The sequence below is a fragment of the Bombus pyrosoma genome, linkage group LG1 (assembly GCF_014825855.1).
Source record: "Bombus pyrosoma isolate SC7728 linkage group LG1, ASM1482585v1, whole genome shotgun sequence".
In the NCBI taxonomy this organism is placed as follows: Eukaryota; Metazoa; Arthropoda; class Insecta; order Hymenoptera; family Apidae; genus Bombus; species Bombus pyrosoma.
This window is the reverse complement of record NC_057770.1, coordinates 4,125,752-4,144,788: the sequence shown is the minus strand read 5'-3', so window position 1 is coordinate 4,144,788 and position 19,037 is coordinate 4,125,752. Positions and strand designations below refer to the sequence as shown.

Here is a 19,037-nt window from a genome sequence, read left to right as displayed (position 1 = left end):
GGCGTTCCTCTTTAAGCTTTTAATTTACGATCGCGCTGTATCACTCCCAGCTAGCGTACTGGTTGTGCAACAGATCACTCCATTCGAATTAATCGTAAAATACCCGAGTTATGAAATTTGACTGCACGTGAAAATTCTCGTAATGTAAAGCGTGCGGAGAAACTGCAAGCACACAAATACGCGGAATAGCGTTCCTTAATTGAAATTCTAGGACCAAGAATGGTATTCCAACTAACTCGTAACCTGGCGGCTTTGTCGGCCACAAGTTCGACACGATAGGACGATTTCGGTTTCCTTTATTTCCCTTACAAAGGAAAAATTTGAACGCGGTTGCCGACGAACACGCGATTGCCGGCGATGAAAACGCAACCGCGGCAAACCGAAGGGCCCCATAATTCCGCCGGGCGATTTGTCGGCCGATTCAGCGACCGTCGCGCGAGATCCGTGAAAACGTGATTCCCGAGGTTCGAATAAAATTGCACGTTAAAGTGTCGGGTATGCGGTGAAATCTCACTATGGGAGATTAGAGCGAGCACGGGATATATCGATCAGCCATTGTCACGTACGAACGAGCGGACGCTCGATGATGTGATAGGAATGTTTATCGAGTCGCATTTTTATCATCGCTATCCGATAAGATTGCTTTTTCCGTGATGCTATGAGATTATTCGATTCGCATGATCATTAACGGCCGGACCAATGCCGCATTGTTTCCAAATGCTGCCAATTACGATCTATGGTTTTCGTGACGCGATTATTACCCGCGCGCAAATTTTCAAATAACACGCGGATCCTGTTGAAACTCGGTTGACCATCGGATTCGTAATTATTGGTATCCGTCGAACGATATCGTCGGTGTTAACATATGCCGCGATTCCAGAGTGTCCGCTCGTTTTTTCGCGCGATATATTTTCGTTAAAAAGTTACGCTCGAGTCAAATCGCGAGTACGTTTTCCGGTCGAAAGTTTTGCGACACGTTTTATTAAACCGACTAAGGAAAGCGTTTGGGTGCTTGTTCGATGAAACTCACGTACCACCGTTACCATAAATCGACCCAAGGGTCCGGATGCGTACTCTGGTCGATTGAAAGTAAAATCATTTAGGACACGTGTTACTTTCTATAAGGTTCGACGAAGGATATAAAACACGACTTATTTGTAATGCCCCGTAGAAAAACATAGCGAACGAGTGGAACAAACTCGTTGGCCGTTTACTTTAGCCACTGTGATTCCGTGTACCATGCACAAACACCGCAAAAGTCGCAAACTTTCTGTTGCTGGTATAAAGCGCAGCCTCGTTTTATTCCGCGACCGAAAAGCTGCCGCAACTGCAGGGATACCTTTACTTTTGATTTTTCATACGATCATTTGACTATGTACATAGACGAGCGTGTGCTCAGGAGAATTGGGGGGAGGGAAGGAGGGAGGGGGGGGTGGTGCTTTCAGGAGATTAATCACATCCGAAAAGGGTTTCCACATTTTACTGGTATATACTGGTATGCGTGTGTGTGCGTGTGTGTTTGTGTATATATATACATATTTTTTGTTCCGTATCTTTTTTATTTCTTTCTCATTTTTCATTCACACGGCGGACGCACGAAAATCCCGAGTCAAGAACCGTTCGCAATGGACAACGATAACAACCGTGTTTCGCCTATTTTTCTTCCCTATTATCCACGTACGATCTTTTAAAAAAATTGTCGCGCATAATTTCCGTGTAATAAAACCTTGCGTATTTCAGCGATTAAAAATATCGCTATGGAAATGTAACGCGTTTATTCTCGGAATAATTACGACACGAATGCAGAGATATAGCGGAAATGATTGGTCGCACCATTTCCTATGAAATAGGAACGAGCGATACACGAATAACGAAGAATCGCGCGAATAAATAAGACGGCTATTGACAAGATAATCGTTGTTCGATGGAACTTAATGGGGGAGAAAGTAAGTTAGACGTCTGTGTTAAAAAAAAAGAAAAAAGAAAAGAAGAGAAATATAAAGGAAAGAGACTGCGAACGAAGTTTTCTAGCGAATCTGGTTAGATCCGACGCATTTCGCGTGTTTGTTCAAGGATCGCGCATCCAAACGAAGCTTAAAGGTCGTGAAATTGGAGGAGAACCGTATAGTCGAGCTGTCTATACGCCACTCCGGTGATGGTAGTGGTGGTGGTGGTGGTGGTGGTGCAGGGTTAATCCACGTGAAACGCGAAATACGAAATATGGAAATTAGATACGCGGGACTTCCGGCTTGAAAATAATTAAAGTGATTCACCGCGAAGGGCACTTTGCGATATTGGGGCTTCGTGGATGACACAGAGAGGCGTATTCGAAAGTCCGAAAGTAACGAATCTCGTACGAATCTCGAAAATTCTCACTCTCTGTGTCTCTCCTCTGTTCTTTCCCTTTTACTTCATTCCGTTTCTTCTACTTTTTCAAAGTCGCGAGTGCGCGCCGATAACGAAGATCGAATATACGTGAAACGTTTAAAAAATTGCCACGCTGGATCCGCGTGGAAATTCCGTGCGTCCTCCGGTGCATCGACAGTGATTTTTTCGCTTCCGGTTTAACAAGGTTCCCCAGGTTGGAGAAGACAATCGACGATCGCTTCGATCGATTTACCATTCACGCTACGCTCCACATACTGGTCGTACACGTACACGAATGCATTTTTTTTGGTATCTTCTTCGCCGATATTGTTTGAATATTTACACACTCAAGCGGCAGGCTCGCATGAACGCTCGATGGTCCGTGCTTCCGGGGCGCGATCGGAGCCGTTTCTCCTCTGCCCTTCGTCTTAAATAAAACTAGATGCGACTCGTCGTACGATCGAGGTTCATCGTTTATTCGTATCGACGAATGTAACCGTTCAAGTTCGTTAAAACTTTCGCGGTAGTGACATTGATTAAAGCACGCGAGTACGCAGAGGTTGCCGATTATTCGGTAAGCGCGTTCGAAGGACCCGATCGGTCGCCACGCTCGAGTTTGGGCTCATGGCGCAAGAAGATTCTCCGTTTGCCAGGAACGTTTGCGAACAATCTGGTGCTGGTGCGCGACGATCGAGCCGCAACGAACGGGTTTACGAGAATTTATCGAGCGGATTTGAAAGCAAGCTTGTCGCGGGAACGGCGATCGAAAGAGCAAGAACCAGGTTTCGAGGTATTTTTGAAATTTTTATATGCGAACGAACACGCTTGAAATGCGGCGGGAGGGTGGGCTAACTTCGTCAACGATTTTATTTCATCAGCGTGTCCTCGCGTGAATATTTAATTAACATCGGCAGGCCAGATAAAAATCCGTTGATTTAGAGCACGCGTTTGTCGCACGATGTTTCGGTTATAATGTTATCTACGCTATAACGAACAGCGTGCATGCTTTTCAAGCGTACGAATTTTTCTATTTTCCGTTGTAACGGATTTACAAGTGACAAATGCACAAAACGTACGAGACGAATGGCTATCGTTAAACGACGCGGGCGTGGTCTTAAATTACTTGGATGGTTTACTGGCTACTTTTAAATTGCGAACACGGGCTTAAATTAGCAGACAAGTCTGTAAAATTACGCTCGACGTTAAACATCCTCGAAAAATTCCCTCCACCGGGACACGCGTTTAATGTAATAAATTCGTTCGCAGAGAGAAGCTCCATGGCGCGAATCGGTTCGCCGGACTCGAGCTGTATTGCTATACTTGTAAATCACAACCAATGGAGTATTAGTTTAATAACTAGATGTGTATATATATATATATATATAATATATTTATGTATATGTTATACGTATCTAGCGTAGTGTTTCTCTCGATCGGGCGACCAGGCCCAATTTTACGTAATAATTTATATGTATATATATATAAGATCGTCATGGAATATCGCGGATCAATTTGCAGCTTCTTTTCGTGTGGCGAACGTATAAAAAACAGTCGCGGAAAAAAGCCGCGAATCGGACAGAATTTCTTAAAAATATCCGTATGCTGGTCGATTCTGCAAAGCATACGATCGGCAAAGAGGAGAGAGGTCAACGGTGAAAAGAGATATAGAAGAAAGCGAAATGGACGAAGGAATTTATCGTGCGCGTCGATCCGTGATACGCGTTTCTCGAAAATCAATCTGCTGATACCGATGTATAAGTAAATGCAATGCTTGAATGTAATATATCATGTAGTACAATAATATTTCTACGCACTGGCGAACTTCCCATCCAAGAACGATCGGCGAGATCTTACGACAAGCGAAATCTTGCGACCTCGATCACTTTCCCACTAGAAGACGATCGCCTCTCATCTAAACGATACGTTACACATCCGTGTAGATTCTAGAAAGTAATTGAAACGTATATATATATATACGTACGTAAAAAGTTTCGATAAATATCGAAAGTATTATTCAGGGGACGGACTCTAATTCCTTCGACCGACGAAAGAAACACACCGTTTGCGTCGAATTAGCCGACAGGACTGGGATGAGAACGTTGGAACGAAATTGATTTCGTTTGGCGGTCATCGTTTCGCGATGGAATAATTCTGGTGAAACGTTCGGGAAAGATGGGCGAAGAAAAGCAAATAGGAAGAGGAATTACGGGATCGAGTAATTTGAAATTCTATGGGCGCAGTTCGGTTGTTCGACAAGACAGTGAAGAGAGTGTACCATTCGTCGGACCTGTCGCGGACTATCAGTGAAACAAGCGTAAAAGGGCACGCAAACTGCCAGGACACGAAGGAACAAATGAAAACGGACGAGAACGAATCGATTGGTACGGGCAGATATTGTTGGAAACAATTTTCTAATTGCCCGACAACGCGTAATTACGCTAATTCTAGCCACGTTTGCTCGTGGCACGCGTGAATTTCGTGCAACGAATGTTTCGTGCAATCGAAAAAAAAGAAAAAAAGGGAAAAAATAACCGGTGAAAACGCGTCCTTCCGTGAAAAATAAAACACGTCCCGTACGCATCAGTCAGTCAGGAAATACGATTTTCCGGACGCTGTACAAAATGTACTTTTTTTTTTCAATTCTCATGTTTTTTATTTGTTTTTCTTTTTTGCTCGCGTCTCTCGTTTGGCATATTTCTTTCGTTCTTCTTCGATGGAACAGCGAACGATAGAAAGATCGACCGGCGAACAAATTTCCCACAGCTCTTTTTTACGATGCGGGTATCGCGCATTGATCGCCGGTCGCTTTTAAATGCGAACGCGTCGTAACACGTGTTGCTCTACCGTCGAATAATCCGTTGGAAAAGAGAATTAAAAGCGAGATAATATTGCTAGTATTAAAAAGATAATGCGATAGCTTGCGTAAATGAGACAGCTAGCAAGAGGGAAGGTGATCTCGTCGAAATAACGTAGCGGCGAGCAATTGTCTCGGGATAGCTGATTAGAGAAAGCAAAGGAACAACGGTCTCATCGGTGGCCAGTGGCTCGCGAAATTCGTTCTTCGTCTGGTCAACGATTCGAACGTATGCAATCGACGTGAAAGTGGTAATGGAGAAAATTTGCGATAACCGAGTCTGACTCGTCGTTTCCGAGTTTAACAGCGATGGAAGGGGAGCGATATAGCTTGCATTTTACGAGCACTTCGAGAGAATGTGAAGTCCGGCTTTGCTGGAAATCGAGTCAGCTTCTCGTAATATTCACTGTCGCGTTACCGGAATCTATTATCGTAAAAAGAGACAAACGCGTATAAAATAAAATAAAGTAAAAAAAGGAAGAAAAGAAAGCGCGGGACAGAGAAGAAGAGAGAGAGAGTCGGAAGACGAGAAGGAAAAAATTTGTGATTTTTAAAAGCGAGGAAGAGAACGTGGAGAAGATTGTAACCTTGACGACGATTGGATGACACGGAGAGGACAAAGCGAAGAGAGCGAAGCAAGAAACGGGAACGCAGAGAAATCCACGCAAAGGATTAAAGAAACGCAGATCTGGGATCGGATTCAACGTCCAATTAAAACTGTTGAAAAGTCGCGCTTAATTCACTCTTGGATAGGAATTCGTGCCGCGTTTGGACAGTGCCACGAATAAAGTAATATTCATTTGTCTATCCTAATAATTAAAAATCTTGTAGCGTCCGTAGCACGGCTACGAACGTGTTCTCACAACCTTATCACAACCTTATTATAGAGCGCCCTGGTGACGAGGTCGACTTTTTTGAATTAACCAGCCTTTCGCGCGATCTCCTTTCACACCAGTAACCTACGATACGTCCCTCGCTAACGCTTTTCCTTTTTGCCATGTGTTTTTCTCTCTTCTTTTTTTTTTTTTTTATCTTTTTCCCTCCATTCTATACCTTTTTAACTTTCGCGTTACTTTATTCGATTTGGCGCGACACTCGAGGGGACGTGGCAAACGTGTCACCTGTTCCCTCGTTGATCGGTAACGACTCGTTTTAATTTAACTCCTCGCGCTTCAATCATTCGCCGATACGACGATACGTTATGCCGTGTTTCATCAGCGGCGCGCGTTGTTCCCCGTGTCCCATTAACGAACTGATTCGCGCGTACCATTATATTATTATACGACGAATCGCTGTGCTCGATAAACGATCGCGTATCGTTATTTACTGTCCGAATCATCGATATGTATCGAGTATACGAGGCTTTCTTTTTCACGCTCGACGAACGCCAGAGCTTTTACTTAATTAAAGGACCAGCGAACGTTGAGGCACGAAGAGGCAACTTTTTCCATTTTCTTCTCGTACGAGCGCTTCCGTTTCGTGCACGTTTCGTGTGCTCGCTATCCGCTGCTCGTGGAAAGAGGACTGGAGGCGACTTACATATAATTTTTATACACAGACACATGCAGACCGCCGCAACATTCTCCTACTCGTGTCGCATAATTCCTCCCTTTGGTGCGTCTATACGTGTTACGAACGTAACTTCGCGTCGAATCGTTGACGTCCTCGTCGATAGCGAACCGACTTCTTTCCTTAGCACGCTTTTTTCACCTTTTCCCTTCTTCTCCTTTAACGGTAACCTTTTTCTTCTCGCACTTGGATCCTTCGTTATCGATATTCACAACCATAACACTTGCGATTAATAACGAACGGAGCGAGTAACGTCTACCGCACATTTAAGAATGCGCGACATCTCTCGCTCGTTATCGTTGCCAAGAAAATACCAAACTCTTTGCTCTTCGCTTTTTCTCCCCCCGGCAGGATCGATGCTCCGGTGAAAGTTTTTCCTCGAAACCTCGACCACGCTCCAAGAAAAATCGACAACAATCAACCACGTTGATCTCGTTACAACGATCCGGCTAACGAGCTCCACTCGTCCATCACATACCCCGTTCTCGATTCCACGGATATATGTGCGAGATTTTTCTATCGGTACAAAAATTAACCTGTTCGACGATTTCGAACGCTTCCTTTCAAAATTAATAGCAAACCATCACCCGATACAAAGAATTACCTGAACCTGATGCCTTAAAATTGCTCATCTAATTAAAGACGTAGTTTCAAAAAAGAAAAAAAAAAAAATAATCCAACCTCGGTTCGATTGCAATTGTCGAATCTCGAGATATTTTCAACTGGTTGTCCGACCATGAATTTAGGAGCCTCGGCGACACTTTGTCCAGAAGATTCTTTGAAGAATGCAAGGTTGAACATGGACGAAGCGAAGCAGCTGCCTTTAAACAAAACGTTCTTTTTAAGAGGACTATTTAAGAGAACGATCATCGGCCAAGAGGAAGGTAACCGTGTCTATTGTTCCGCGAATTAATCCCCGCTGGTTTTTTGCTACTAAAAGAGCGCCAGAGAATCTCGAACGGGTTGTATCCGCCTTGTGCACGATCTCATTCGGTAAGTGAGTTACATTAGGAGCGCGTATACCACCCTAGGATACGTATAATCTATCTTCTAAACGTCTTAACTGGAGTCTTGGTCGATTTCGTAGAAAATTCCTATTCGTAAACGTGAATCTCTTTGAGATTGGCAAACGAGAAGAACGCACTTCGGCCGTGTTTCGGTTCTCATCGACGCGCCGTCGACCGATTCGTCGTTTCCACCGTCTCTCGTATTATTTTAGAACCCGATCGAACTGGAGAGAAAAGGAGAGACGAAAACGTGTACGAAACGAATCTCAACTCTTTATCCGCGAGTATCGCGAGAAAAATGCTGGAAAGCTGCGCGAAGAGGAAATTCGAAAGGCTCGCATTGCCATCGATTCATCAGGCATCTTGAAATTCTTCTGTTCCCAGGGGAGCGATATTTTACGAGGTTCGATAGAAAATGGAACGATCGACTCGACGCCGCAGTCGAATCTCTACGCGACTCATACTACTTGAAAACGTTGTCTATTCAATGCATCGGACTGAATCGACTACCTGTTTGGACGAGCCCGATCGACCGATCGAACGAACGTTAAACCGATCGAATTCGTCGATCTGCACCTCTCCTGCTGTGATTGTTGGCGAAACGAAGGTCCACTGCGAGTTTATTCTACGACTTAAAGCACCCAAGTAACGACGCTCAACGAAAGGAACGAACGATCGCGGGACGATCCAGCTTGGAGATTTCATTTCCTTGAGATTCCTTATCCGCGCGCCTTGTTCCCTCGCCCGCTTTGCAGAATTAATGGAACAACTTTAATGAAACGACCTTTTGCGAGAATATCGCCGGTAAATTAGACTATCGTGCTCGCCGTTTGGTCGCTTAATCTATGCCGCGCGATTGGAACTCGCAGTTTGCTTCGCTCTCGTTATCTCGTCCCGGTAAAATCGACGTTCGTGCCACTGAAAATTCATCTAACGTCTGTAAATTGTGCACGGCCGCGCTATGTACCGATAGATTTTCACCCAGCAAACGCGAAACACGTTTTCGTTCGAATTTTTCCATGGCCTCGTCGCATCGTGGAACCGCCAAACCATATGACGTTTCGTGGCGCGAAACGAACTGCGAAACGATGATCGTGGTAGAGTGGCTGACCGAGCAGCGCATCCGCCTTCGTCGTCGGTCCGGAAAAACTCCAGTCGAACTGCGATGTTCGCGTGGTTGTTGTCGTCTTGCTCGACGACCAATCTCAAGCGGGTCGAAGTTTCGCTGTCGTTCGCGGTGCACTCGGCGAGCGTAACGGCAACAAGAACGAACGGCAATGTCTCTCACAGTCTCGGAATAGAACTAAGCAGCCGCGGCTCCGTGGTTCAACGAATGCGCAGCAGCCTTCTGAACGCTCTTCTATAGTCGAGATTGAAGATCGTGTAGATGAGCGGATTGAGCGCGCTGTTCACGTAACCGAGCCACGTGATGAAGTAGACCATCCGGTCCGATGGACAACAAGCCGGACAGAACGGAACGATCACGTACATGAGAAAGAATGGTAGCCAGCAGACGACGAAAACGCCCATGATCACGCCCAGCGTCCTCGCGGCTCGTCTCTCCTTCGACAACGAGATTCTTTGTCGTTCCTCGATGAATTGATACACGGTGGTGGTTGTGGCCGGTGCTCGGCCACTGGCTGTCCTCCTGGAGGAGGACGTGGTCACTGTGCCGCCACCTCCTATCGTTACCTCGGTCGGTTCGTCGTCGATCAACGATGGTTTGGCGTGCGATCGAGGCGTCGATCTCTCGTTATGGTTAGTTTCCGAACTGACAGACTCTTCCGCGTCGTCTACCTCGCGATGTCTGGTCGATTGCACGGCGTTTATTCTACTTTGCCTGGCTCGTTCTCTCAGTCTTCTTCTCGTTGCTAGGAAGATCTCGAGATACACCAGGCTCATCAATAACAGAGGGATAAAGAACGAGCCTAACGACGAGTAAATCACGTAGCCCTGTCTTCTGGTTAACTGACAGGGTGTCCCTGGCTCCAATTCTTCCGGCCAGTCGTTCCAACCGGCCAAAGGCGGCGAACTGATCGCACCGGACAATATCCACACGCCCGCTATCGTCGCTAGAACTCTCTTCAGCGTTCGTTTCTGCGCGTAATTGATAGGATCGGTGATCGCCCAGTAACGATCGAGCGCGATCGCGCACAGATTCAGTATACTTGCTGTGCAACAGAGCACGTCGCAGGTTAACCACAATTTACAAAGGTGTATACCGAAGATCCACTTGCCCAGAAGAAGATAGGCGACGTTGAAAGGCATCACTAAGATGGCGACCGCGAGATCGGCGACCGCCAGCGAGACGATGAAGAAGTTCTGAACGATTCTCAGAGGTCTGTAGGTGAACACACTGAGGATCACCAACGCGTTGCCGAGTACCGTGGTCAGAACGAGGAAGCCTAGTGTCAAAGAGGCGGCTGCGGCTTCCCAAACTGGCAAGTTTGATCCTGTTTCCTCTTCCGGCGGGCCGCAGCCTGTTACCTCGTAGTCTTCGGTCATCGTGCCGCCTGATTCCCCGCTCGAATTCATGTTGTCGAGCCTGCTCCCTGCAACAATAGATCCTCGTTAGCGTAAGAAGAACGGAAATTGTATCAGTCTGATGATTAACCAAGGATGTGCAAGCTTGTTCTCGCGTGATCAACGTTACAAATTCGTGTCGCTATCGCGTTATCGGTTTATCAAAGAAATAAGTAAAACTGGTGTGTTTCGCACGATATCTTTTTCAATTATCAGGCCAACTCGATTAATTATCATATCCATTAATTAATTAGCATCGCTCGTTCGTGTGCATTTTGCAGCGTTTGCGAGTGTAGAAATATAAAATTAACGATTCTGCGAAATTAACCGTAAAAGTAAAGATTGTGGCGCGAAATACGTGTATTTTTATAGACATTCGTTAACGTCGACGATTATACAAGGAACGTTCATTGTTGGCGTTCGTGGCGAAGTAGCGGGTCTCTTTAACCCGTGAAATTCGTAATAGCTAAAAGGATCTAATTTATGATATCCTCGGGTATATATATATGTTTCTTTCTCTCTCTCTTACGCCAACAGGATTAAAACTGAACTACTTTTCCAAAAGCTTTCCTCCACATTCTGTTGAAGAATTTTTTTAACGCTTTATCGTTAAAAATATAGCGCTACGAAAGGACAAGCGAGTTGCCTGGAAACGTTAACGATGAAAATTAAATTGCTCGTTGGCGCGAAATTTCACACAACACCCGAGAAATAGCCCGAGGTGTACGTATACCGTAAGGTTTAAGATCGATCTCGTAATGCATCGTTGAAGCATTCTCTTAGAATTAGTTTGAGAAACCGTGATGCATCGTTTGCTCGCTAGAATCGTTGCAATTGCTTGCGTCCCTGTCGTCGATCAAAGAGCTCGGCTACACGCTTTGGCTACCTTTGAAAAGAGCGATACAACGGCACTCAATGTTGCGTTTCAAAGTAATCGTTTGGTTTGAAGGGCCATATAGAAAATAACGGGAAAGAGCTACACGGCAGCGGTTTTAAGTGCCTCCGTAAATCCTGGCAACGCCAACACAGGCAGCAGTGTATTTCCCCTTTTATGGAGTCTCGTCGTTTGCATCCGCTTGTTTTTTCTTCCCGTGGCGCGGTGTAGGATTTTACACGCGATGGTTCAAAGCGATCTAAGCCCACACGAAGATAATCCCCGATCGGTGACGCTAGAATTTCGCTGATGGCTGGCGTAAGCTTGCCACGCGTCTCAACCTTCGTCGCGTAGATATCTTAGTTTCACATCGCTTCACCAGCAACTTTCAAACGCGTTCCTTCGCCTATTTGCCGGCTGACTAGTTGCAGAGTTCGTTTCTCAGGCAACTTACAACCACTTTCTTCCTATCGACGAGCAAAGTTTCAGCAGGGGACGCTGGCGAGATTTAACGCGTGTTAACTCGCGCTTCTTCGTTCAACGAAGAAGCGTTCGTTAACGGAAAAGAATAATCCGATGGGGAAACAATTAACTAGAGGGAAGCGAGTAACAGGATGGCGAAATAACAGCTTCGGCGAACAAAGAGATAAGAAGAGGGCGAGAGAAAGAAGGGATAGACAGCGTACTTTGAATGGTATTTTCTCTGAAAATTGTTCCAGAGATACACACGCACGGGATAATCAGCTTGGAAGACAAAAGATGTGAAAATACGAGAACGCAGCTATTTAAGGGAGAGGATTAAACGATTGTCGCGGCTCGTTTTAACGCACCGCTATTTCCCGCGGCTTGTGCAGCTACACAAACACCAAGGTTACAACGATGGTTGCATCGTGAAATTCACAAGTACCTTGTCGAGCGATTCGTTCCCGTTTAGAACGCAACAAATTCCGCGACTATTCTCCATAAGCGGTTGTACGTTGGCTAACCATTAAACTATCGCCAACGTACACCCTCCGTTCGATTTATCTGTTAGTATGCAAGCACGCGCGGAACGTGCGATATTTCGTCCACCGGTCATTAGAAATTTAAATTAACCGCGTGGAACGATAAGAATTTTCAAACAGAACGCGTCACCTCCGCTTCGTTCGTTGCCCGTTACACCGCAAAAGGAAATACCGAGTATCTCTCGGCGGGGAAAAAACCAAGCATCTCCGGGCTATAAGTAATCTGCTTGTTCAAGGGGATACAGTTTCTTGGAAAAAATGCTAAGAGGTATTAAAATCCGAGAGAAAGAGAGAGAGAGAGTAAAAGTATTGTATATTTAGACGATACTATACCTTTATGAAGGTATATAATTAGCGTACTTCGTGTCTTCTATTTTCATGGAATCTTGTAGCTAATTTTCTCCTTCGAGCCACCTGCTCCTTAAACTCGAACGAACACGTTCGTTCGTTGTCAATGTCGATCGGTTTGCCAGCAATTTTTCTATACCGCGAAATTTATCGAATTTCATCATCGAGCCAGCGTTGTCGAAAGAGATGGTACGTGTAAAAGCAGACGGTTGTGACATCAAAAAAAAGAAAGTACGATTGATTTCTGTCGATTTCATGTTCCGATTCTTCGTTGTTTCGTTCCTCGGGAACCGTATTATCGTAAGCAATGATCCATGGCGAAATGAAGGCACGCTTCGTCTGCTGGAATCGCGCGGAATTCAATCTGTTCTTTAAGATGGAGAATGCGATATTGCCAGGGAAACGTTAATAGATTCCGTGGCGTGTTACATTTCGATCGATATTTGAAACGGGCCGGAGATTCATTCTCTCGCCCATCTTGTTCCCTTCGCTCAAATACACCTGCTGACAGACCGAGAATAATGAATAAAAATAGCTGCAAGCTGGAACACGCGCGCCCCGTTCGCCGCTCGTCCGATATCTCGCGGCGCCAAACACGGCACATCTAGAATTTTTCTCGATATTTATGTGTCCTTGGTAAATTTTCTTCCCGTGTTCGTTACGCGTCTATCATATGCGCCCGTCGTGGTACAAAGGAACGTGAAAGTAAAACGTGTCATTTGTTCGCTGATCACGTTCCTCGCCACCTGTCGCGCGTAAACAAAGTTTCTCGAGAGTTTAGAAAGGAAGCAAAAATGTACATATTAGGCTGGAGCATATGAGATTTTCGTTTTAATAAAATAAAGCTTCAGGCGAATATATACGGTTTCTTTCAAGGGTGGCAAATTTAATTAAAACGGCTGTATTATTCCAGAATTGTACAAAGTTGTTGGGTATTCTTCATCTACCGAGATAATTTGCCGTACTCAGAGATGGAATAGACGATGCCTTTGATCTTCTGCGAATCAGAAATTTATGTTTCCAGTTACTTTCGCGTCATTGTTCTCAAGTTGAAACTCGTGCAACAACAACACAGAAACATTTTAACCATTCGCCATCACCGATAATGATAATTTCACTGTTTCGTTGTAGTAAATCCTTTTAATATCGAATATATATATATATATAGATACATAATTTTCTTATTCTTTAATGAGGTCGATAATCCGCGAGATGAAATTCGCTAGACAAATTCGAGCTTCGAAAGGTACGACTCTTCGAATGCGTGAACCCGACAGGAGATTCTTCGTGCACCCTAAAGGTCGTTAGCACAGTCTTTATCCTTTTATCTTTAAAAGGATAAAGACCAGTTTACTCGATGAACGTTTTAGCCTCGATAAAGACACAATGTTCCAAGAGAGAAGCAATCGAGATTGAAGGTGAAATCGAGCATTCGTGTCTTACCGGGATGGAAGCGTGAACCCGAAAGGATAAAGAAATTCGTTCTACTAGCTTTCGAGTATCGTCGGAATCCTCGTAGCGAGCCGGGCGGATAATACAAAACGGATCGAGCGAAACAGCCGTTTCTACTTTCTCGGAATCAACGATTCGACCAAGCGCCTTTTTCTCGCTATATACATAGAGATAGAGAAACGTACGTAAGAGACATTTCGATTCGACGAGCTTTTTATCCGAAACACCGTTTGGTTGCGAGTTCGAAGGGTGAAACGATGGCATTATCGAGCGCGAGTTAGTCGCTCGAGCGATAAACTTCAAGTTCTTGTTCGAAGATGTTCGAGGCATGGTGCACAGTTAGCGTGGGGCTTTTTCTTCCTCCACGCACGGAAATGTCAATCGATTCGAGTTTGCGCGCCCTTTCGCTTTCATCAACGAGGAAATGGAAAATGTGCATTATACAGGATGTTGGGTAATTGGTAGGAAATGGGGCGATAAAAGAACGATGCTTTGGTAAAATCGTTTCTCTCGAGGACCAAGCCTTCGTTTTACATTTTCGACTCATCTTCTCACGGGGAATCGCACTTTGCTCGGGCCAACCACCAATTACCAGCCACTCTGTATATTACACGTCACTGTGGTCGGGATTAATCGAAATTGCACTCGTAAATGGCGCACAGACTTTTTGTCGTTAACATTCCCGTTTTCCTTTGGTAAGAAGAGAAGAAACGGTCGACCGGTGCCGTTTTCCTCGGCGAGAAATGAACCTCGAGCAAGTCCAAGTGCTGTGCAAACAGGACGACGCGTCGCTTCCTTGTCTTCGTAATTTTTAATACTCTCTGCCGACTCTTCTATCGTATTCTCTCTCTCTCTCTCTCTCTCTCTCTCTAGCCTCGTTACCAAAGAGGGAAGAGAATCGATCTCTCCGCTTGCCGGCCATGGAACTCGATTGCAGGTGAAGTCGAACCCGCGAGTCGTCTTACCATTTAATTAAAGTCAGACTGACGTCCGATGAAGATTAATTCGATTATATTCTCGCGAGATCGAATTGATTTTATCGAAGGAGGAATAACTAAAGACGAATCTCTATATCAAACCTTTTTCTCCGGGCCTCGTTTACTTCCGGCAACAAAGCAAATCAAAGTTTGCCGGAGCAATCGGAAGATAAAAGTTGTGACGATGTAACGCGTTCTATCCAGCGACACCTTCGGGGAACAACGGTGGAGCCGGCTGAAGGGACTCTCGAGGAAGTACTTAAATCCGTAATGAGCGGAGGGTGGAGCGCGTGATATCGAGCGAACGGAAATGTGTGCCGCAGTGACGATACGACAGGTGTGATAAATGGCGGACCGATTGAACTGTGAAGCGCGAGCAAACGACCGTTACAAGTAGCGAGGACCTATGTTCGATAGACAGATACGAATCTCAAAGATAAATGGAGAGAAAAGCGCGTGCGAGGATAAAATTGTATAGAAGATAAAATAAACGAGTGGAAGAAATACGAAAGAAAAAAGAAAACGAGGAAATTTGTGGTTACGCAAGAAGAGAAGATGAGAGGCTGAAGAGGCAGAGACTGCACATCGTGTGCTACGTGCAAGTATCTTGCAAAAAGACGGACTGAACGCGAGAGATCGCGAAACGTAGCGAATACTAAGCGGCTGTAAGCGCATCTCGTACGTGTTACAATTCGTCGTTGATAAATCGTGCGAAACTCGGCAAAACTGTTTGGTTTACCACCATGGCGCTTAGTACGTTTCGCTATAAACGATAATGCTGTTATTTTAACAACGCTGAAACTTGCTAACCAGTTCGGTTCGTATAGTTAGAAGACACGTTTCTGTGAAATCGGAGCTCGAACTTATCTCTCTTTTTACACAGCGTTAAAGGCATTTCTTGACTCGGTTCGAGCGTCTACTACTTCCACGTTCAAACTTCTACTTTCTCCTTGTTTCGTGTCATTATCCCGAACAATTTTCTCACCCGTATACTTCTAAATCATCCTCGTGACAAAAAGTTAAAATTCCAGCAACAGCTGGATCGATTTGATTCGAACGTAGCCTACCGCTTACGATGCTTTCCCCTCGCTTTCTACTTTACTCCGAACGATTCTCTGACGTATATTCCTAAATAATTCTGCCGGCAGAATTGGAATTCGAGCGAGAGTTGCCATGCTCAGCGTTACCTTCGCTATCTCGAATACTTTGACTACTATAACTCCCAAGGTTTATTAATATTTTATCACGGTACATAACCCAGTTACTAGCATCTTTGCGTGGAGTCTCGGTGAAAGCGTAACACCTTCCCTATCTCCCGAAGCTCTATCAAAACTCCCTATATAACGTTTCTCCTACGGTGCACTCGTAATAGCTCGACGATAAAATCGGATGTGGATTCGCGAATCTATAAGAACGATCTATGCAGCCGTGAACGCAGTGCGGTGCTACCTGAACACGCGGTACACGCAAACCACGTGAGTGTTTGAACGAAACGGCTTTCTGCGCGACCCGATCGTAATTTACTTTGGCCAGGGAGCCGACAAAGTTTCGACGAGGGCGGTTCCATTAGCAGTGCCCTCACGTTCCACGTGTAATCCGCCAATACCGCGCGCGCGACTTTAGATTTGCCGCTAATTTACCGTCTCGCTGTACTTCCGATGTAAATGGTTCGGACGGCTCGTAACTGCCTAGACCACTACGGTAACATGGACGCGGAACGTCCACGTGTAACCTCGTTTGAATCGTTACGTTGCGTCACGAGCATCATAATCTGCATGCAAACTCATTATTTCCTGCGAAAGCTGTTTCACCGCTGGTAAAAGCTGGCCGATCCTTGTAGATTGAGTTGTAATCGAAAAATTGGATGTGCCACGGTTTAACGGCACGCAAGAAAAAGAAAATAAGCGTTTGAGCAAGCGCGAATAATTGGCTTGGCCGAGTTAAAATACAAATTTCGTTACGATTTAATTCGTCAACGATTAAGGTTTAATCGATGATACCGATAATATTGGTATTGCAGAGATTTTTACTCGATTTCATTATTATTCGACTGTTTAATCATTACTGGAAACAAAAGAGAGAGAAAGAGAGAAATTTCTATTCATAACTTAATGCAAATTTTCATTCCTGTTATGCTTATAAATCAAAATTAATCATATAGAGAATATTCGAGCATATTTCGTCCTCGCTCTCGTTACACCGATGAATATAAAACACTGTTTTCGCCACGAATTAAAACAGTTGATAAAGTTCGTTGGCTCGAGTATAATGCTACACGTGCATACCATGCATATGTAATCATTTGTTCGGCTGAAATTGTTGCCCCTTTATGACGATAATGATGTCAAATTATTTTGAAACGCGAGGACGTGCGATACAGATGCAACGATAGATAGTACTTTTCCTTTTTCTGTTCATCTCTCGTCTGCTTTTGTCAAAAGAGTATAACGCGCGAGCGCATTTTCACCAAGGCATTCGCTTGTTTGTTCCATTTCGCTCCGCGAGATCAGCCAAGTTTCCTGGAAACAGGAGGCGTGCAAGAAAAGGGAACAAGGAACCGTGGCTTTTAATAATTTTCTTCTAAAAGACGCCACTGCGACTCTTTCTGGAAAATAGGTAAAAAAGAGAGTAACCTTTCCGAAACGATAGCCCCGTTTCATCGTTGATATTACCACCAGGATAAAACCACAGACCAGGCAAAACACAAACTTGAGGCTTCATGGGGTTTCGCGTCACGCGCGCTCAAATAAGAATCCTGAAAAAATCGATAGCTTCGTCTTTCAGAACTCGCAGCACGAGTTCCACAATTACAATATTACTGCGTCGATTAAACATTCGTATAAAATATTCTCTTCGAATAAATATTATCTACCAAGGCTGTTCGGGATTTGGAATGGCCGCCTGGTAATTACCAGATGCGATCTTCAGGCAGGACGACCGTCGAGAGTCGACGCGGACCCGTCATAAACCGTGGACCTATTGTACAGTCCAGCTACTTTAGGATCACACGGGAAAAACCACGGGAAAAAGCACTTAGGTCTCTGTTTTATGGTACATCTCAGGAAGACCGGGAACGCGGGTTTCCCAAGTGCAAGATCACTGCGAGCGATCCTTCATGAGGGTGGCCAGACCATACTTAAACATACGTCGTTACTCAATTAGCAGTTAGGAACAGACTTGAGACACACCCGCCACGAACTTTCCTCCACGATAGCAACATCACCCAAAGACACTCTTGCACCAGTCGTCAAGTAGTCGAGACCGTAACAGAATTAAACCGGTAACAATTCTATAGCCAGGGAACTAAACACAGTTGTAGTAAGAGTTCTGGAGTAAGATAAACTAAGCGAGACAAACAGTGTTCTTTATATTTCTATAACCCTCCACCTTGGACGCGAATAACGTTCAAGGCTCGCGATACCAACCGATGAGTTGTGCCTGACTGGTCGTCGGTTAGTTGAGTGTCGCAACAAAGGCTACCTAAAAGCTGTATCAACCCATCGAGGGTCAACATCGCGTGGACGCAACATTTCATTTTCAATTATCTCTCGCTCGATTTACACGATCAAATTCTGTCTTCTAATAGCATTATTGAGATACGTATAATTATTGTGTGCTACACTAGATTAGCAGCGTAGTAGTGACACACGTATGTGAATGTGAGTGTGTGGAAGTACGTGTGTGCGCGGCGTCTCGAAAACGAAAGAATGTAAAATGTTCAGTTAACAGTTTGATATGGAAGTTGATGAGACAAAGAAAGTGCTGAGACGCGTGCGAGTGTGTATCGATGAATATCTTTGAAATCGTTTATCAAATAAGTATATAACTATTTTAATATAAATTCTAAGCGTAAACTCAGTGTTCTTATACCATTATTTCGGCAATTAAGATCCACAATTCTCAACAATTATGACTATGAAAGAAAGATGAAAGATCCAGTTCGTATTGCTTTCGATAGTTTTGTCTTTCAGAACTCGCAGCACGAGTTCGATAATTACGAACATTACTGCATCGATTAAACATTCGTATAAAATATTATTCTCTTCGAATAAATATTATCTA

At 44.6% G+C, this 19,037-nt stretch overlaps 1 protein-coding gene across 5 annotated transcripts in view; it reads right to left on the bottom strand.

Annotated features, from left to right (window-relative positions):
- Nucleotides 1–1,464: 1,464 nt before the first annotated feature.
- Nucleotides 1,465–19,037, bottom strand: part of LOC122571471 (tyramine receptor 1) — a 70,218-nt gene continuing 52,645 nt past the window's right edge. For 4 of the 5 annotated variants that reach the window (XM_043735278.1, XM_043735253.1, XM_043735274.1 and 1 more), the window contains one exon: nt 1,465–10,349. In XM_043735278.1, coding sequence (XP_043591213.1) covers nt 9,124–10,332 — 1,209 coding nt within the window. In that variant the 5' untranslated portion in view covers nt 10,333–10,349 and the 3' untranslated portion in view covers nt 1,465–9,123. Of the gene's footprint in view, nt 10,350–12,531; nt 12,997–19,037 lie in introns of those variants that run through there. The other variant, XM_043735283.1, reaches the window with a different exon arrangement.